Source organism: Ascidia mentula, chromosome 1 (genome assembly GCF_947561715.1).
Source record: "Ascidia mentula chromosome 1, kaAscMent1.1, whole genome shotgun sequence".
Taxonomy (NCBI): domain Eukaryota; kingdom Metazoa; phylum Chordata; class Ascidiacea; order Phlebobranchia; family Ascidiidae; genus Ascidia; species Ascidia mentula.
Genome location: NC_138566.1, coordinates 24,496,551 through 24,517,578, shown reverse-complemented (window position 1 = coordinate 24,517,578; position 21,028 = coordinate 24,496,551). Strand labels below are relative to the sequence as shown.

General features: G+C 35.1%; 2 protein-coding genes across 7 annotated transcripts; one reads left to right on the top strand and one right to left on the bottom strand.

The window, feature by feature from the left end:
* Positions 1 to 1,497: 1,497 nt before the first annotated feature.
* On the bottom strand, positions 1,498 to 13,422 carry LOC145892413 (NACHT, LRR and PYD domains-containing protein 14-like). Of its 6 annotated transcripts, none has more exons than XM_082982003.1 (23): positions 13,288 to 13,422; positions 11,303 to 11,596; positions 11,103 to 11,232; positions 9,487 to 10,961; positions 9,242 to 9,322; positions 8,739 to 8,900; positions 8,431 to 8,592; positions 8,121 to 8,282; positions 7,308 to 7,469; positions 6,619 to 6,780; positions 6,338 to 6,490; positions 6,080 to 6,214; positions 5,795 to 5,893; positions 5,567 to 5,719; positions 5,295 to 5,408; positions 4,917 to 5,014; positions 4,662 to 4,847; positions 4,002 to 4,242; positions 3,895 to 3,940; positions 3,110 to 3,190; positions 3,013 to 3,045; positions 2,702 to 2,734; positions 1,498 to 2,638 (listed from the first exon to the last, which is right to left on the bottom strand). In XM_082982003.1, the coding sequence occupies exons 2-23, from the start codon at positions 11,555 to 11,557 to the stop codon at positions 2,595 to 2,597; spliced, it is 4,167 nt and encodes a 1,388-aa protein (XP_082838129.1). In that variant the 5' UTR covers positions 11,558 to 11,596; positions 13,288 to 13,422; the 3' UTR covers positions 1,498 to 2,594. The 6 variants fall into 6 exon arrangements, with proteins under 6 accessions (XP_082838129.1, XP_082838133.1, XP_082838130.1 ...); XM_082982007.1 differs by having other exon boundaries at positions 1,498 to 2,620; XM_082982004.1 differs by having other exon boundaries at positions 2,702 to 2,731.
* A 2,719-nt stretch (positions 13,423 to 16,141) lies between these two features.
* LOC145910526 (uncharacterized) lies at positions 16,142 to 18,627 on the top strand. The gene is made up of 6 exons (XM_082997682.1): positions 16,142 to 16,169; positions 16,285 to 16,357; positions 16,702 to 17,108; positions 17,495 to 17,576; positions 17,641 to 18,158; positions 18,321 to 18,627. The coding sequence occupies exons 2-6, from the start codon at positions 16,307 to 16,309 to the stop codon at positions 18,361 to 18,363; spliced, it is 1,101 nt and encodes a 366-aa protein (XP_082853808.1). The 5' UTR covers positions 16,142 to 16,169; positions 16,285 to 16,306; the 3' UTR covers positions 18,364 to 18,627.
* The last annotated feature ends 2,401 nt before the right edge of the window (positions 18,628 to 21,028 follow it).

Genomic DNA, 21,028 nt, shown 5'->3' with positions numbered 1-21,028 from the left:
TTCGTGCCCATGGGTTATTCAGGTAATGCATCTCGATTGACTTCAGGATATCCTGGCCACGAATTCGATCAGGTTTTCTTCTAGGTATACCTATATATGAAGTTGACAATCGGGCGCCCGTAAGTTACCTTTTTTTCCGTCCAACTTTTATTTTATTTTTTATATATAAATATTTTTTCTAATCCCCATTTTTTGGGGAATGTGGGCCGTGCCTGGAGGTAGTACAATACCTGCAATACTGGGCAGGTCGAAACAAACGTCGGCACCGTGCACCTTGTCCAAAAATCAGGTTAATACAAAGACTTTCAAGCGAAAGCTAATTTTCGGATCACGATGTCACCTAACGATTATGCAATATATTTAATAACACCACTTGGTGGTGCTACAAAATTACCGATATCAATTACGCGACCTTCCGGAAGATGATACGCCCACAGGTCATGATAATAAATCTCACCGTAATGCATGTGTTTTCCAAGGGCCCGCGGCAACCTGGGGTGTCATTTGCACTTTGCTAGCTTTTTTCCTTGTATATTCTGTGTAATGCAAAAGTTTGTTATATCTACGCAATCTTTTAAGGTTGTTTGGTTTCTAAATGGGTGCCGCGAACTTTTTTTATATTTTGTAGGGTGGAAAAGCCTAAAAAGTTAGAAGCCACTGTTCCAATGTTATATAGAAGATTACCCCATCATGTGTATTTTGTGCAAAAAACAACAACTACGCAGGTGAATAGTACACAATAAAACTGCATGAGCACCGGTAAAAAAAAGGAGGTTATATAAAGGTAAGTTCTGCGAAACAATCATGTTTGTTGTTTAAGTGAGGATCTTTCTCTGCCAGGTAAAGCAACAATATATATTGTGAAAGAAAATTTTCCCAAAAGTGGAAAATTTTAATAAAAACTGTTTTGAAGAAGGGTTTCGCCAATCGTTACAACGGAATTAGCGAAAAGAAATTCTATGACCATCAGGGTGACTAACTCGACCAAAACTTCGAGGCATTTGTTCTCCTCCAGTTTGAAATACTGAGAAGATGCAAAAGACTGGATGAACTGAGTTCTGTGGAAATTCAACAAGGAATACAATGTGCCCTCGAACTTGATCCAAAAAAGTGTTACAAACACATGACCCAGATGTTCATGAACAAAAACGCTTGGAATATTATGACCTTCTGATTGAGTAAGCACCAAATTACCATGAACAAAATATTTTTCCAAAATATGATGTGAAAACTAAAAAAATCTCAAAATTTCTTCATATAATTTCTTCAGCACTTTGTCACATTGCATGTGGTCCATTGATAAGCGCACTTTTTAAGGCCGACCAACCAGCAGCTGGCATACCAGAAATCATACGACTTTCAAATATTAGGCTATGTAGCTTTTAATACACTATATTTTCAGCCAGTACCTATCACCGTAGAGAAAACGAATGCAACTCCGCTGATTGTTTTTTTATTGCAAACTCTTATTCATATTATCGTATCAAGAATATAAAGCACAACAAAAAGTGTGTAGTTGGGATGATCAACGATTGCAGCCCAATCTGCGTAACTTTGTATTTAGGTTTGATAACGACACAACATTATAGGTCGAAACAATGTGCACTGCTGTCTCCGGTTTAATGATTATTATTGCTCTTTTGCTTACATATGAATTGGATGGTAAGCAAGCATATATAACAGTATGTTGCTTACTCGATCTACTTGGTTAGTCTCTGTTGTTTAACTCGGACTTTACTACTTTTTGCGTGTCCACTAATTACCTTTAATAGTTGACAATTTGTTTGCATACATTTGCCAACCATACAAAAGGCATAAAATACAGATTATAATCTTGTTTTGCAGAAGTTGTTTGCAGAACACACGCGAGCATTCACTAATCTAGACGACGGACAGTCATAAATGGATATTCAATACCACACTTACAATTATAAAATCACCCATATATATACATATATACACTAGAAACATATGAGCAATTCAATTTGTACAAGAACGTGTCGCTGTCATGATAGGATTAAGTGGAGTAAACCATTTGTTTTGCTTCGTTCTGGTATCATTGCTTGCTTACCAGAAGCGCCATGACGAACAAGTTTGAAATTGTGCTGTGGTATGCTGTTAAGGTTTACTACGACTAACATTAATTGTCACCACAAATGGAGAGAATCCAGCGTCATAAAATAAGGTTTGAGGCGTGTGACCACAATACGTCCATACAAACAATTAAAACTTACAGAACCCCAACGTTATGATAGACTAAAACAAGGCAATTTATATACATTATGAAATAAAACATGAAATTTCAACAAACAAGCACTTATGTACCAAAAAATTTTGCATATCGCGAAAAAAAACAGTTGTTTCAAACAACAATTTGCATATATATATATATACATATATCCATTTTTAATTTGATCACAAAATAATTATAAAACACAAGTAATAAAATATGATGAAATTGTCAACAAGGTGTACAGCATAATAATAAGAACAAACAAACATGAAAAGGAGCATAAAAGGTAAAACCTATGAGAAATGGAAAACGGCAAAATTTTGACAAATATTTTTACTTTCCAAGCACCTAGTATCCATTCTCAGTCCTCGGTGTTTTCGGGTGCATCTTCAATTGACAACAGGTTTAAAAACCAACCCACATTGATGTTTTAACATAAAGAATGCAGTCATAAAGACAGTGTCATACCTGTGCCTGCTTGGATTTGGGGAAGATCACCTGCTAAAACAAACAAAATAAATTCATCAGGCTGGATAAATGCTTTTACATGAATTTTATTATTGCTCTTAAAGCGTGAATTTCAATGAACTAAAAATGCCTAAATTCAATCACTAATCAATATCTGTACCTAAAAACAGGAAATAAAACAGTTGTGGTCAAAGCAAATTTGTTAATGGTTTTTAATATTAATTTGCTGACAACATATATTTATCAACGAATAATTGGTTTACTTTGACTAATGCCATAAGAACAAAGACATTATAAAAATGGTGATGTACCTGTGCTGATGGAAGGTAACTGGAAGACTGCACCTGTGCAACAAAGTTTATGTAACATTTGATATTTGCAACAACAATTAGCCATAAATAAACCTACCAGGCTGAACATTTACTTGATAATGATGCGTTGTACCTCCAACATGACAGTCTCTCAAATCAGAACCCCCAATGTTAATTCCTAAACAATGACAATAAAATTAATAAATTCTACTCTAGACCAGTTAAACCTGGACGTACTAATTAATTGTTGATGTTGCAACCACTTTCTAAACAATCTATTAGTTAGTTAAAATGTATAGTGCTTATGTATTAAAAACAAAAAATATGTTTTTGATGAGCTGCAGGCCATTTTAACCTAGTTGGTTTTATTGGTGCAGCTTAGGTGACTATACAACGATCTTGCCAGCCGGATAGAAAATTAAAAGTTCCACTTTGCGTTTACTATGCAAGGTTAAATGTTGGGTAACAAACCAGGTGCAACCCTCTGAAGACAATTGTTTCAAACTGTTCGCTTTTGTTAGGTAAATGCTAAAAAAAGAATGCAGGGTATTGCTTTGTATGTTATGAGAACAATTTGTCTGATCGATCTTCAAAAACAGAAATATTATGAGAAGACTGGGTGCATTATTCATGACTTTTAATTGGCAAAATTGCTTGAGTCATTTGGATGTTTAGTTTGTACTAACAATAAACTACCCATGTCAAATACATTTAGCTAGATGGCATGTTACTGGATAAAACGTTTTGTAATTTATTATTGTTTTGTAATCATAGGAAAAAACAAAGTAAAAGGTAACACAAATCCAGTAAGTAACACTGATTTTAAACCCATTTACTACATCTGTAGCAGGTGGTTTAGTTTTTGACTACTTTATCACATACTTGAAGAACATGGTGCTTCATCTTGCTCTTGTACATGCTGCACTCCCTGTAATGTAGGTTACCATCAGTTTATTAGCTGAAACAACATCCACAAATATATACCATACCTCATGTCGTGGCTGGGGCAGTATTTGACATTTAACACCAAAATTTGCTTTAAATGATTTATCAGGTAAAATCAAATTGATTTCAACCATTTGATAACCTTCATATGGTTCAAATGTAAAGACTGTTTGAAACTGGTGCATATGCGTAGAAAAAAAAGAATCAAACTCGTTTTTGTTGTTCTGAAATCTGACAATTCCAGGCACATTTTCTAGTTTTAAAGTTGCATTCTCATGATGTGATCTAAAAATTTAAATATTACAATTGGACTACTTTTGATACAGCATTGTGACATTCAATATCTTTATCTGGAACTACAATAAAACAGCATGCTTAAAATATAAACAAACATGTTAACCTGTTCTGTTGTTAATTTAAATGAATTGACAATAAAATCCACTAGGGTTCATAATTCACAGTTTTAGAGCAATGAAAGCAGAAAATTAAATCAAATTGTAAGATCCCTACAATTATCAATGAACATGAAAAAATGTAAATGCATAATGTATAGCAAGCAAGCATAAAGAGTAAAGCTGAAAGCTGGCGGTGAAAGTAAGAATTGTTGATTATGGTCATGTTGTTGCTTTCAGTTGACTCGCAATTTTGGCACATTTTAAAGTATATTGTATAATGCAGAGCTGGCACACTCCATATTCACATACTTTACATTACAGCAGCACAACTGTTCAAGATTTTGCTCTCCTGAATGATCTGACCATAGATTGTCATAAATTAGACACTTCCACAGTCTTTGCTTTTGGTCTGGAGGGTCATTATTGGGGAAACCACCCATAACCCTTTTCTCCCGGACCCAACCAAAAAAACTTCCAACAAGCTCTACTACATACCTACAGATTTGACGTATATGATATTACTATTTCTATTTGAGGGAACATTCTAAAACAAGCTGCTTTTACCATGTAAAGTGTGATACTTTAAATGATATCTTGCGTTGGCTTCCAATAGGAATTGTTTGATAATCAATCCAGTTCATTCCATCTTCACTTGTTCTTACCTTAAAAAATGAATTATAAACGATACACCAAAGCAACAAAATGCCATGGGCACCGATAAAACCATAAAGGTTATAAAGTCAGGCACCCATATTTAAGGTGATCTTCTCATAGAATATTGCCGTCTACTGTAGGATCACAGTCAGTCGCACAGGAAGGCGATGAGTTACGACAGGTTGCATATGATAGTAAGTAGCCACCTGGCCGTGCTGGCCAAAGCAAAACCCATCAAAACGCAAACACGTGTTTCAGTACGTATTTAATTCCTGGAATTTTACTTACTACAACTAGTTGTGTTGGATCTTCACACATAAAACATGTTGGTAAAGTGATGGTAACATCTTTTCGAAATTTCAAACCTCTTGGTTCACATTGTAACAAAGGTGTGATTTCTTTCTGAGAGACAGAAAAGATAGTGTTGTGACTATCAGTAAAACCTAGTCACATTCCCTGCAATAGATGTCTCATAATATACAGCTTAACTTGATTATCTACAACAAATATGAGAATGAGATCAATATTTTAAATCACAAAAACCTTTCAACGCTACTGACATGTTTATGTGGATTTCCATAGAAACCTGTCAGCTTGATGTGTCTTTTTCTCTTGAATGCATGGGAAGGAATTTCAACAACACAATTCATCACTTTAACTTGCCCTCCTTGATACCCAATATATGATGATGATGTTTCGTTTATCTTGTACTTCTATATTAAAGATTTCATTGTTTTAGCTGAATAATACAAATAAGTTAATCCAAGGCAACAGAAGGCTTTTTTAACCATGCGGTCCCTGATTGCAAGACGTTTCCTATATCTTTTAAATGTTTTTGCATGGTAATGGTGATGTGAAGAAGTGGCCCACTCCAGATCCCCGGTCACCTGCAATCAGAATTAGTGATTATTATTGTCATCAAAGTAGTGCTTATTCTAGCACTCAATAAAAAGAAAGAACACAAAAAGTTTGACAAAACAAAAGCAAAAAATTATTTAAAATGAAGCATTTTGGTTTATTTATTCATATGAAAACGTAAATTGTGCACTAGCACAAAATGAAGAACCACTTACAGAAACAGTTGGTGATGGTCGATGCCATATATGCCTTGTTGATGTGTACGCAATATGTCGTGATGGTTGATACACAAGATGTTGCGATGGTTGATACGCAATATGTCGCGATGTTTTTTCCTTCATTTGGTAATTCTATATTGAAGATGACAATACAAATAATTTCATGTAATACAAAATGAAGACTATTAACCTGACAATCCATAATAGTCAACTGTTCCCTTACAGAAGCATACAGAAAATAAGGAACCTACTTACAGAAATATGTGGTGATGAACCACTCTGTGTTTCAATACATTCAAGCTCCAAGCAATCATCTAACATCAATATCCTAATTTTGTCAGAGCTTTTGGAAATCACTTCAACACCTTTTTCTCCAATTTTGTTTCCATTCAAATTCAGTTTTTCCATCTAACAAAAAAAAAGTTGTCCTGACAGCAAAAGCATATTACCATGAAGTTATAATGAAGTAAAGTAAATTATATACGTCATATGACTTCAGCATGGCATGTAAAAAAATAACACATTACAGGACATACTGGTTTTGGTAAAGCTTGTACTTCTTTAGACAGAATTTGAGCACCCATAAATGCCACATCACATCCACTTAGGTCTAAATCCTCAATGTTTCGAATGCAGCTGCTGATTAAAGCTGCTCCATGATCTCCTATCTTGTTTCCAGCGAGACTCAGTTTCTTTAGCTATTAACAGATTTGTATTAAAGCAAACCATCCCAATAACAAAACACAAGCACTTAATATATGTAAATAATATAGTTGTTGCCCAGCATACCTTACTTACAACATATCAACATCATGCATTATTTTCATGATTTGTGCTGATCTTTATAAGTAGGATTTTAGAAAATAGTACTGTGCTTATTTCTATGAAACATGCTTATTTTGGGCTCACATGCCTAATTGTCACATATCCAAACAGACATGTGGATTATAAACCAAATATTAGTGATATCGCATGGTGCTGGATGTTTTTAAATGGACAATCTCCCAACCAAAAAGGGTAATCACCCTAACATAATTAGGTTTACAGGCCAACTGGATGAGTCAGTGTTTTTGTTGTTGGACAAATATGCCAACAAACTATAAAACTATATAACCAAAGAAAGTTTTATTGCATGAAAATGTTGCGTTTTCTTTATGTAAAATTTAAATAAAGCAACAATATCTGTATACACTAAAATAATCAGGCACTTATGGTAAAATCTTACAGGTGTTTTTAACAACTCAATTGCTTCATAAAGTTCCCTGGCACTTTTGGTGTGCAAGTCGCAACCACCTAGGTCAACTTCTCGAACATTGTGGATGCATTTTCCAATAAAAACTGTTGACTCATCCCCTATCTGGTTTCCAGACAGATTGAGACCTTTCATCTAAACAAGCAAACACAAATTGTCAAGTTTAAATAAACATTGAGTGCATTTTAAATTTCGAGTCTTTAAATGTTTTATCCTAAAATATATGGAAAAGCAATAAAACCAATGATGTTTTTATAGTGAGCTGCAGACTGGGTTGTCTCATCAGTGCAGTTGCAGTAGCTAAATAGCCGACAAGACGTCTACTTTATAAAGATTATGCAGCCACCGCTAACCATTGCATACCAATCTAGGTCTGCAGCTCACTATAAAAACATTGCTGGCTCTATTGCCTATTTGTCATTTTCAGAGGCAAGGAGGCCTGATGGTAATGTTGGTTTAAGTATTTGCTTGACAATCAGTGTTTCCGCCTTGGTTGGTTTCTGACGTGTTACACCTAGATTGGCACTGCATTCATGAAAAAGTGGAAGTCTTGCTTGGATATTTAGCTGCCAAAATCGTTGTAAGTCACACTGTAGCTGCACTGATTGGACCTATTAGATCAAAACTGCCCCCCCCCCCCCCCCCCCAATATTTACATTTGTAAACTGGCAAAATACTGGTAAAAAACTCCTTATGTTTTTCTTTTTGTTTCAGAGGTTTCCAGTGTAGTTTGTTAGGAAGGAAATTAACAGCAGATACAATTGTTTTTTATTGTAAACATCTTACCGGACTTTGTAAAGCTTCAATTTTCTGTGAAAGTTCTTCCAAACATTTGCTTGTCAGACCACAACCACTCAAATCAACTTCCTCCAAATTCTCGATGCATTGACCAACTAAAATCCCTCCAGTTTCTCCAATCTTGTTTTGAGAGAGATTGATTTTCTTAACCTAACCACAATAAATGCGAATTCACACATTATAAGATTACAAGTTAAATCTCTATTTTAAAGTAAAAATTTTTTCAATTTTTTTGGAACGTAAAACTTTGCCAAACTTGTTAGAAGGTTAAAAAGGGTTTGATTAAAAAAAATCTTACCGGACTTTGCAAAGTTTTAATTTTCTGTGAAAGCACTTCCAAACATTTGCTTGTCAGGCCACATCCACTCAAATCAACTTCCTCCAAATTCTCGATGCATTGACCAACTAAAATCCCTCCAGTGTCTCCAATCTTGTTTTGAGAGAGATTGATTTTCTTCACCTAACCATAATAAATAAAAAATCACACATTTCACATTACAAGTTAAATCTGTATTTTAAAGAAAAAATTTTTTCAATTTTTTTAGAACCTAAAACTTTGCCAAACTTGTAAGAAGGTTAGAAAGGGTTTGATAAAAAAAATCTTACAGGACTTTGCAAAGTTTTAATTTTCAGTGAAAGCACTTCCAAACATTTGCTTGTCAGGCCACATCCACTCAAATCAACTTCTTCCAAGTTCTGGATGCATCGACTGACTAAAATTCCCCCAGCGTCTCCGATCTTGTTTTGAGAGAGATTGATTTTCTTTACCTATTCAAAATAAATACATGCATTAGATGGAAAACATGTGAAATATCTATTAAGCAGGGGTCTCAAACTTAAATTACATCAAGGGCCAAAAAAAACTTGCAAATGACCCCAGAGGCCACAAAATGGGTGTCAATGAACATAATACATTATAAAAATATTGTTTACAATAAATTGTATTCGGCCTGAGTTGATCTTATCAATGTTACCAAATGACTTATGTCATACACTCCATATGGACAATTAACTGTGTGATATTGCATGGGAGGGGCTAAACTGTCTTGGAAATGTTAATTTTGCGAGTTAGTTTTGACTAGACAGTAATATCCTCTAGAGATTCTGACCTTGAACTTAACCCAAAGTGATTTCCTGTTTTGTACCCCCATGTCACCAATGTAAATTCCAGATAGACTCACTTTCTTGAGCTAAACATAACAAAGATTTTGGATGAAATTAACATGATCATTGCATCTTTAAATGTGCCTCTTGTAGTTTAGGCCAAAAAGCTACATTTTGACACATGAACAAATATTTGAATGCTTACTCATAACTTGTAAAATTTGTGTAACATCTGAAACCAAATTTATACCGATAAGGCATCTTTGTTCTGAAGCAAAAGAGAAACATTTTCCACATCAGCTGGAGTGAGTGAGAGATTGCTGAGGTCAATTCCATTAGGAATATTGAGGAGCAAAGAAGAAGACATCTCTTCATCATGTGCTTCATTGATGAACCTACAGACTTCAAGCAGAACCTTCTTGTCACTATTTTTAAAATGTGACAAAGCTAATTCTTTTAGCAACATCTTTTTATAATGGCAATTTTCAGGAGACAAGTCAGCATTTATAAATTTGAGGTCGTCAAAAACTGACAAGTCACACATTCCAAAGGCAAACTTGGCAACAAAACTTTTTTCAAGAAGATTTTTTAGTTTTTCTTTGAACTCATCTATTGGTGCAATAAGCATCAAATAAACTGCAGCAAAGAAATCTTGGTAGTAAAAGGTAAAGAAACAAGCAGAATTTAAGTCAAGTGCAAGTTTTTCTGAATTGTCCCTATGAAAAACTGGGTTCTTCAAAAAGCCTTCTGCTGCTAATTTACTCAGACCTGCCATAACTACATCTTCTAGCAGAACATACTTTTTGTGCTCACAAAATGCCACCCATGCCAGTTTTGCCAGAATACAAAGGTCTTTTGGAGAATATTGAGCACAAGGAAAAGCAAGAATACGAGTAAGTGAACGAAACCCAACTTCCTTCTCACGATTCAATAAATAGTTTAGACTAAGTACAAAGTTGGTTGTATTGAAACAAGTTTCAAACAAATTGCTAAATTGAATTAGATCCTCATGTATTGCCTTGTACCGCTCTGCACACAATTGCATTCCCAGTTCTTGTTGCGAACTTTCGGTTAAGCCAAGTATTTCAATAACAAATAAAGGTTGTTTAAGATTACAGTGTGGGACTGAAGATGATGTAAATATCTTCCTAGCAAAGGGAAGCAAATTCCCATGGAGCAAATGATAAATATAAACGTCAGGCTTATTCTTTGCATGAATTGATAGTGGTTGTAGTTCGCCAGTTGAACTATAGGAAAATTCTATTTCATCCAAACCGTCCACCATCAGAAGCACATCGAAGTCTGAAAGAATTGCTTCTATATTGACAGCTTCCCCATCAGGGGATTTCCATGCAGGTAGCAGTGTAGAAAGTAGGAACTCCAAACAAGTCACTTCTCTTGCAAAGTCAATATATCTAATTTCAATGTAAAAGAAGAAGGATACTTTTCTAGACCTATTTTCCTCCAACAAACTTAGAGCCAATTTTTTAATCAAAGTAGTTTTTCCTATTCCCTTTTCCCCAATTAAGAAAATGTTTTTGTGAAAGTGATAAAAATTGTTGTATCCACTCAAATCTTGTTTTGATAAATGCCCAAAGTATTGCATTCTAGTTTTCAGAGAAAGATTGACAGGTGCCACTGTTATTTGGGTAAAACATGGAAGTGATGGTTGTATAGTGGCCATTTCCTTAACCTTTTCTTTTAACAGGATCATCAAGTGATTGTCTGGAAACAGACAAGTAATATTTCAAATGTAAAAAATATTTTATGCAAATACGCACTTGCTGGGTTTGTTTCTAAACCAACTTGTCTGGAAACAGACAAGTAATATTTCAAATGTAAAAAATATTTTATGCAAATACGCACTTGCTGGGTTTGTTTCTAAACCAACTGAACCTCTGCTAAGGACATTTGAAGAAGATGATTCAAACATATACATTTGATGCTCTTGACATTTTGAACTTTGGAACAATGATTCTACAATATATTCTGAATCCTTAAAAAGCAACAATAATTTTCAATTAAATGGCTACATAGCTGTTGAATAATTATTAAAAGTGTTTCACCGTAACAAAGTCTGGAGGCAAATTTTGGTCCCTGAAAATGGTAAAATCATTGTCATCATTGAAGTAGTGACTTTGGCTTGTTCTCTGGTCATAAAAAAAAGTTTGGGGATCAGGATTAACCACTCGTAGGATTTTCTCGCTTTGAGGCACAGCATTATCATATCCTTGTGCTATCCTGGGTGGGAAAAGATCATTATCCAGTACTTGGCATGACATGGATTGTTCATCTGCATTTCGCACAGGCCTTTTATCCATGACAATGATATTTTTTTGGTAAGACCTAGTGACTTCTTTCTGAAATGAAAAAAATTGTCTTTTTCGTGCAAAAGGTAAACATTACTGTTGTCAAAGTAATTACAAGAAGATTACCTTCACCGTTGCATACACTTACTTGATAAAGTCTTGTTTTGATAAAGGTGCAGTTTTTAGCCTAGTTTCTACACGTTTTACTAGTTACCTCCCAAAAAATTTCTAGTCATATAGGGGGCAATGTTAATAAACTATTGTCAAATGTTTTTTCTTCATTTAATACTATACAGGCTTAATGATGAAATGAGGTTTTAAAAAGTTTGTTTATGGGTAAGCTTTTCAACAATGAGAGAGAACAAGTTGATGATAAATGAGAGCTGCAGACAGGGTGTATACACGCACTGTTTCGACCTGTAAGGTCTCATCAGTGCAGCTGTTGATGTGGCACTGTGCTAGCTGGTGGACTAGCAGGCACACAGATTTCCACTTTGTGGTACCTTTCGGTCAATCGTCGATATGTTGGGTACCAAACTAGGTACCAATCAACACAGACGAACCACGTGGAGCGCACTATGGCCAAAACAACTGTTTGGGACCCAATAGCGCTATCGGCTCGGCTTTCACCCAAATCATAGTGCATGTATACACCCTGTCTGCAGCTCTCATTGATTATTATGGCTCTTTTGCGCATATAAGTTGATTATTGATCTAACACATGTGACAGACCAATGCATACTGGGCTGGGTTTTGTTAGTCTTTGAATGATTTGCATTTTATACATGATGACCAAAATGACATCAGCAAGGAGAGGGGATATGCATAAAATGCCTCCATTCACACTTTACATTACGTTAGATGTTGTGATCAGGCTCAGCCAATTGCAAAACAGCACAGAAACAACTACCAAGTGTTTTTACAAAGCAAAGTTGTTCACTCTTGTGTTTTTCTTAGTTTATGGGAATGCAATGTTTTTTGCACATTTACATTGGAGCATCTTTTGAATGGCAGATGAAACATTTTTATTGCCTTAAGAGGCATCTTGTAGCAATAAAAAAATGCATGGCAGCATCAGTAATGAATTATTTTAAGTTTTACATAGTGCAAATTAGTGCTAATTGTTTTTAATGCAGAACAAGAAAAACTTGGGTGCCCATTTGAAAAATCTAGGTTGTAAATGCCGAAAAATATTGGATATTAAAAAAATGAGTTATACTGTGTATGAAGAACTTTCTCTTTGCTGATGTTAAACATCATCTCACTTGTACAAACACAAACGGGCCAAGCATACCAGTCATGACTATTCGGCAATCATTAACACAAAACTTCAACTCAATTTGTCCAACTAAGGCACAGGACTGTAATTGAAAACTATTCCTAAAGTGCAAAGAAGTTTGTGAATGGACTAATAAAATTTAATGTCTTCATTTAAACTACAAAGCACCTACCAGAATGCAATTTTGATACATCATATACGATAGTATCTACACACCAATAAATCAATGTTTTGTACTAAACTGTTTTATATTAGGTAAAGCAAATTATGATGATATTATGACTTGATGCTAAAATCCATATAAAATAAGTTAACATCTTGAGAAGTAGAAACCCCATATATGTATATTCTATCAGGGACCTTGTCATGACACCTTAACCTTTTACTGAAAGGGAATTATTAAACAAGGAGACCCTGGTCATACAATCTTTTTCGCCAGTTATTAAAACTTAAATGCACATACCTTCACACCTCTCCAAAAGAGATTGATTTTGTTTTATTGTTCAGAACAAAAATGCAAATTTCTTTAGGAATCACAGAAAGTGGAATCACCTTACATTTTATCAATTCCTTGAGACATAATTATCAAATACTTCCTAAAAAAGACAATTAATTTTTTTTCAAAGTTGTTGGGAATTTTTTAAACCAGCAATACAAATATGGCTTTAAGACTAGGGCACATGAATAATCATCACACATGCCCATAAAAAAAACTTATAAACCTGTCGCCCTGTACAGAATATTGTTACCAACATACTGGCATGTTTATTTCAGCAAAATGTGTTTTATGTAAGCAATGTAGAGCCAATAATATGAATTATGTGACCAACAGGCAGTTTTGCCCATTTGTGCAGCTTAGTGTGAGTTTTATTTTGTGGCTTCAACAAAATGTCTGTCACATGTTGAACACCAAACTAGATGCAACCATACAGAGAAAACAACCACTATGGCCAAGCTAAGCCAGTAATACCACTGGACTCCATGTCACAATATTTTTTATCAAGCTGCACTGATGACACCCAGTAATGTTACTCTCTAGCACCACCTGGTGTAGGTCCAGTATATCTAAAATTTACATTACTTCTACACACTGCTTCTACCAACTGTTTATTGACCATTGTCAGGATTGACACTTTCACGGATATTGCTATTGTTAGTGCCGACTAGTATTATCAAGATATTTCAACATTTATAAAACTGTGTATTCAAAACACTGGGGGTTCACCCACACAGTAATTTCATTGCTGGCTCAGCTCTAATGATTGTAATTTTTGTAAATGACATTGTCTTGTCCTCGCAAACGTTTGTGAATGGGGTTGTGCAATAAAAATATTCTTCCAAGTAAATAAATGTTACCGCAAAAATGTCATTGTATTGATGAAGTGCTGACTACCATAAATCAATTGGTGGATTTGTTTGCAATTATTTTTGTTTTGCAGAATAAACTGAAGTGGCAATGAATGCACGGCTTTACAGAATTCAAAAACCTGACATTAAAAAGAACTATATATATATAGAGGATAGGAAAGCCATGACAAAAACTTTATTTGCACCTTTGTCATGAATGCTCCAAATGACTAATAACGCTTTTAGAAAATACTTTTTCCAACGATTCTTTTCTCTAGGTGACCATATTTGTCGCCAACAAATTCTGTTTTTATTAATTTGGTAACTTTTAATATTGAATTCTCAGAATGGTCATGTCGACGTTTACCAGATGTAGCCTAAAAATCAATGGCATTCTTTTATGTACACGATTTCATCAGCACTGTGTATGGTGGTTCCCCTTTGTAAACACAAAAACGTGATATGGTTACTTTATAATTTTCATCACGATTCGTACCGCAATGTACTTCGCGCGCAACACATCGACATTTCGCAGTAATATTACATGCAATGGCATGATAGGCAGAATCGCAGGATCGCCCCATCGACATTTTTTCGAGCTTTCGTGCTTGCACAGCTCAATCCAAAATCGTTTTTATTGTTAAAATAGTTAATATTTTTTGGGTATATGATTATTTCGTTTTATTCCCTCTTTCGTGCATGCAATCCCCTGCTCCGCAACTCCGTCAGATGGAATTCTCTCGCCCACTGTTGGCTGCAAGCTGAACTGCTGTTTTCATCGAATTTATTGCTTGACAATCTCTTGTGCTTTATATGCACCAATTCAGGGTTTCCCAAACGTTTTTGGACGCGGACCCGATTTTGTTAACCAGTTTTTTCTCGGACCCCCTGTCTTACTACAAACAATATCAACAACAACAAATTTCAATATAGCGAAAGGGGGTGAATTCTTTAGACGCGTACAGCGAAAGAAACGAAAAAAAGAAAAGATTATGAACCACTTTGAAATAGTAAGATAGCCTACAACAATAGTGTAAGAACCATTCAAAAGTGGAGTAATTTTACAATGAACGTATTGTAAACGAAACCAATGAATTACTGCAGTGATTACTGCCTACGCACTGTATAAAACGTATTAATTGTTTTTTAAGGACCCCCTTGTAGTCGTTGCGGACCCACAGAGGTCCGCGAACCCCAGTTTTGGAATCACTGTACTAATTAACTTTCCCACATATGTATATGACAAAACCGTAAAATTAACCTACAGTTTGTTAAAAAAATAACTCACAAATAATTCTCAATAACGGCACCGAGCAGATTTGTTTGCAAAGAGGCCTATTGTTGTTTTGAAATAAACTTGATTAAAGAAACTTGTTTTTTCAAATTGCATTATTTACTTGATATTTTTGGTATAAAATTTCATGTATAATACAATAGCCAACAGCACACAGCTTTCGTAAAAGCCCAATCATAAATATACTCTTTTCTGATTAAAAATGTTAAACACCTGATAGGGACGCCTGTCCCGTGGATACCAAAATCAAATAATAATTGTTTACCAGCATAGTATTGTTGTTAATATTTACAGTACGCTGTACAGGGACACCTACTCCTTGGACACCAAAATCAAATATTAATTGTTTACCAGCATGGTATTGTTGTTAATATTTACAGTACGCTGTACAGGGACGCCTACTCCTTGGACACCAAAAGCAAATATTGATTGTCTTCCTGTCTGTAACAAAAATATTGTTGACACGATACAGGGGTTTACTGTCTCAACATTGCTCTTGTAATAGAATTCAACATTTAGTTATTGGAGCACGCGTACCGATGCAGAAACAATTCCAGCTTCAACAGACTTTTGTGTGGAGGACGGTAAGAAGCTCATATAAATTGTGATGATTAACCGAAAACTTCATTATTCAGGCGTGCTGTTGCTCACAAAAGCAGTGTGGAACAAAAGTTAAGGAAATACCAACATAACCACAGGCCAAGGTAGACGAAATTAAACTTCAGTTTAGTTATTGGTAACTTTATGATTCAAACTACTTATGAAGTTGGCCATTAAATGCAATATGCTGATATTTATTTTCTGTGTTTTTTAAAATAGGTGGAACAAGAAGTGAGCAATTATGAGTTTGGCGGAAAGGTTTGGTCGCATGTCGATTTCACTGAAGACACTGGTACGTTTTCCCTAAACCTATATCAAAGTTGTTATATTGCATTCTTTGTGGTGTCGTTATATGTGAGCAACATGTATTGCACATATCCATATTGTTGTATAAATTGTTTTGCTAATTGATGTCCCGAAAATAAGGTATTCGTGTTGTGCAAAAGTTTAAATTTACCGAAATATTTTTATGTATTGCTTTGGAAACTTATGTTTCAACGTTCAATTGTTTAGTTTAACGATTTTTACTTTCTAATATTCGCAGGTAGATACAGTTGAGAAGATTAAATGCTTACTTACAAAGCATCCGATTCAATAAGCATCCCTAAAAAACTGACTAAATACTTTTATGCGTAGTACCTTCATGACGTACATTATTGGAGAGGGCAGAATTTAGCTGACTTCGACCAACTGAAAAGTGATAACAAAGATGGGGTTTCGATTCTGTCCTGTGGGCCTACTGAAGAACCAGAAGTTCGGTTTACATTTGCAAACTTACCAGGAATCAAAGTCATTAACTTCCAAAGCTGCCTTCCTTCGTTGAAAGAAGGTTTTGCACAAAAGTTTCATAAGTTTGAGGAAGGATCGGTTAATAAAAGTCCTCTCGGTGATGATGGTTTTCAGATTTTTTTGTTTGTAAAATGGCTTAACGATAAAAAACCGGAAACAAGGAAGTTTTTTCAATTATGCCTGTATGAGGACAGGGAAAACTTGTACAGATTATGGTTAAAAACTGTCTGTAGTTTTCGGAACTTGTCTTACACGTAAGTGTCAAAAGTTGAAATTAGTTACAGAAACTTTCAAAAATTTTAAAGTCATGGCAAGTGCAGCAAACCTTAGCAAATACGAAAACATTTACTCCACTAAACCGCCATTTTTACTGCACGTATGACGTCACAGTCAATACCCACCATTTTGAAGGTAATCAGTGCATGACGTAACGATGTTAAAGTTTGATCAGGAACAGCCCATATTAATCTACCTACGTTTTTTGCAGACAACTTAACCTGAAACTTTTGCCTTTATTCGAATCCGGATTAATTGCGATTTATTTTGTTTATCCTGTGGTTTACATTTAACTCTATCCCCTTCAACTCTAGTTAATACTTGGAAATCAAGTTTGTGCTGACTATTTTTTTTTTACCTGCAGAGAACATATGCTTGAAAGACTCGAAGCACACAAACAGAAGGTACAGAAAACAGATCCCAGACCATATACATCCCCTGCAAGGGTAGATATAGAAACAAAATCAGTAGTAAAGAAGAACCGTTAGAAAAAACAAACTATTGTTGCAGGTTCGGGAAACTTTAGACAATAAGCACTGCGACGAATTGGTTTTCCTTTTAAAGAAGATTATACGTTCCGACAAATGGTTGCCCCCCAAAAAGATTTACTTTAGTATCAAGGAAAAAGATGTTTTTGTGATCAATTGTAAAAACGAAAGCGGAAACGGAATTGTAATTTTTTCTCCTGATCACGAAAAAGTTTCGCCAAAGTGGGAAATTTTATTAAAAACCGTTTTAGAAAGCGGTTTCGCCAGTCGTTACAACAAATTTATGATTGACGGATGTTGCAAACGGTTCCGCCATCTGGATGAAGGATGCGAACTCGACAGAAACTTCCAGGCATTTGTTCTCCTCCAGTTTGAAATAGCGAGAAGATGCAAAGGACTGAGTTCTGATCAACTGAGTTCTGATCAAATTTACATTGGAATACAATGTGCCCTTCACCTTGATGGAAAAATGTATTACAAACACATGACCCAGATGTTCATGGGCAAAAAACGTCGGAAATATTATGAACTTCTGAAGACGTAAGCACAAAATTACCATAAGCAAAATAGGGCTTCCCAAAAAAATAATGCGAAAAAAGTATTCCCTATATCCAATTATTCGTTTAAGACTTTGAACAGATAGCAATCTTACAAACCATATATCACCAAGTGTTTCGCAATAACATCGTCTTTACGTTTCAGGCGAGACGATATTGAAGAAGAAATATTGAGGTTTTGTCGCTAATTTTTCCACAACCATCTAAAACAAAATTACACTGCTTGACTGATTGCTTGATTGGAGTGCATTACCTTTTACGTTGAAAATGCATAAAATTTTAGTATTTAATTCTTAGCCTTTGTAGCCTACATGCGTAGGTATGCGTAGGCTTTAATTCAGGTATATAAAAATAAAAAAGTAAAGGAAACTTTTAAAACTGTGTTCCAATAGTAGATTGTCATAGCGTATCGCAATGTAGCCTATTTTTTTACCACAGCGGGATTTGAACCCAGGACATCCTGGGCACGAATCCCGGTCAGGTTTTATTCTTGGTATACGGGTCGGGCGCTTGACCAATGCTGCCAAAAGCCTATTGCAACTGCAGTTCCACCTGGTGGCCATTTTAGTGCCGTATAGTGGTCACAAAATATAGTACCGGATCGTGTTATGCTGACATATAATGTAAATGCGTTTTTTGCGCATTTACATTGGTGCATCTGCTGCACAGATGAAGGCTGCTGCATATCAACTAAAACGTTTATATTGCCACAGGAGGCATCTTGTAGTAATAAAAAAATGCATGGCAGCCCCAGTAATGATTTATTTAAAGTAGATCATTATATAGATCATCATAAGCTAAATCCAAATCAATAATACCATTCTGCTTCATGTCACAATGAATTTTTGCCAGGCCATTCGGCATATAGTCAAGTTATCAAGCTGCACTAATAAGACCCAGTATGTAGAAACAGTGTGTCCCATTGTCTGCACCTCATTTAAAATCATAATTGTTCAGATAATGTGCGGACTAGTAAATATTATTTATTGATGCACCTCTAATTACCACTCAATTTTTGCAAAAGTATTTACATTTTTTAAAACTTCTTTCCTGCACAACTACAACCAACACAGCAAAAGCAACAATTGTTTGATCTAGTGGTCCTGCATCAAAAGTCTCGGGTTTCGAACTGCTTCTGTTGTCACAAAATATGTTAAATTATAACATATTTATCTCTGCCACAAATTTTAAATTTTTTATTTTCAAAGACAGGTTGTTGCTTTAATCCTGTGTTTTACTGCAAATGTTACTCTCTACCACCACCTAGACCCAGTATATCTAAGACATCACTGCTATACACTGCCTCCACCAATAGTTTATTGACCATTGCCAGGATTGACACTTTTACTAATATTGCTATTGTTAGTGGCGACTAGTATTATCAAGATATTTCAACATTTATAAAACTGTGTATTCAAAATACGAGTTCACCTACACCGTAATTTCATTGCTGGCTCGGCTCCGAGGATTGTAATTTATGTAAATGATATTGTCCTCCTTTTTCGCACCCTTAGCATGAATGCTCCAAATAACCGTGTTTGTCCAGTGTTACAGTTTTAGGTAACTGAAGTGTAATTTAACAAAGAGATTAATAACATTGTAAACTTGCGTATATCTTCAATGTTTATAAATTTATTGCTACATGGTGGTTCCCCTTTGTAATTGGTTGGTTGGCTTGTTGCTTAGTTACTTTTTAATTTTCATCACGATTAGTACCGCAATGTACTTCGCGGAAACCAACGACATTTTTTCGAACTTTCATGCTTGCATAGCTCAATCCAAAATCATTTTTATTGTTAAACTAATTAATATTTTTAGGGGAATTTGATTTACTTCGTTTTATTCCTTCTTTCTAGCATGCAATCCCTTGCTCCGCAACTCCGTCAGATGGAATTCTCTTGCCCACTGTTGGCTGCAAGCTGAACTGCTGTTTTTATCGAATTTATTGCTTGACAATCTCTTATGCTTTATATGCACTAATTCAGTGTGTACCAAACTTTTTGGGTCGCGGAACTCATTTTGTAAAAACGACAACCTGTTTTTTCTCGGACCCCCTGTCTTACTTCACATCATTTTGCAACGTAGTTAGCGTTGAAAATGCTACAAACAAAATCAACAATAACAAATACATTGACATTGTGAAAATCATTCAACAGAAGAGTACTTGTACAATGTACGTATTGTAAAGCTTACGAAACCAACTGAGTTATAATTACTGCAGTGATTACTGCCTACGCACTGTATAAAACGTATTAATTGTTTTTTGAGGTATCATTACGGACCCCCTTGTAGTCGTTGCGGACCCACAGAGGTCCGCGAACCCCAGTTTTGGAACCCCTGCACTAATTAACTTTCCCACATATGTATATGACAAAACCGTAAAATTAACCTACAGTTTCTTAAAAAAATAACTTACAAATAATTCTCAATAACGGCACCGAGCAGATTTGTTTGGAAAGAGGCCTATTGTTGTTTTGAAATAAACTTGATTAAAGAAACTGGTTTTTTCAAATTGCATTATTTACTTGATATTTTTGGTATAAAATTTCATGTATAATACGATAGCCAACAGCACACAGCTTTCGTAAAAGCCTAATCATAAATATAGGCTACTCTTTTCTGATTAAAAATGTTAAACACTGGAAAGGGACGCCTACCCGGTGGATACCAAAATCAAATATTATTTGTTTACCAGCATAGTATTGTTGTTAATATTTACAGTACGCTGTATAGGGAAAATCGTGATTCCTTCCTGTCTGTAACAAAAATAATACTGCTACTGTCTGGGGCCAAGAGATGTTTTTAACGGAAAATATTCTTCACTGTTTCAACATTGCTTTTGTAATGGAATTC

Bases quoted from the DNA above. Each gene is read 5' to 3' on its own strand.
- LOC145892413 (XM_082982003.1), bottom strand. From the start codon at position 11,557: ATGGATAAAAGGCCTGTGCGAAATGCAGATGAACAATCCATGTCATGC. The intron at 7,470-8,120 runs GTAAGATGTTTA...TTGCTTGTTTAG, and splicing joins TTGAAGCTTTACAAAGTCCG to ATGAAAGGTCTCAATCTGTC. The intron at 4,243-4,661 runs GTATGTGAATAT...TTAAATTTTTAG, and splicing joins TTGTGCTGCTGTAATGTAAA to ATCACATCATGAGAATGCAA.
- LOC145910526 (XM_082997682.1), top strand. From the start codon at position 16,307: ATGAGTTTGGCGGAAAGGTTTGGTCGCATGTCGATTTCACTGAAGACA. The intron at 16,358-16,701 runs GTACGTTTTCCC...TTTTATGCGTAG, and splicing joins CGATTTCACTGAAGACACTG to TACCTTCATGACGTACATTA. The intron at 17,109-17,494 runs GTAAGTGTCAAA...TTTTACCTGCAG, and splicing joins TTTCGGAACTTGTCTTACAC to AGAACATATGCTTGAAAGAC.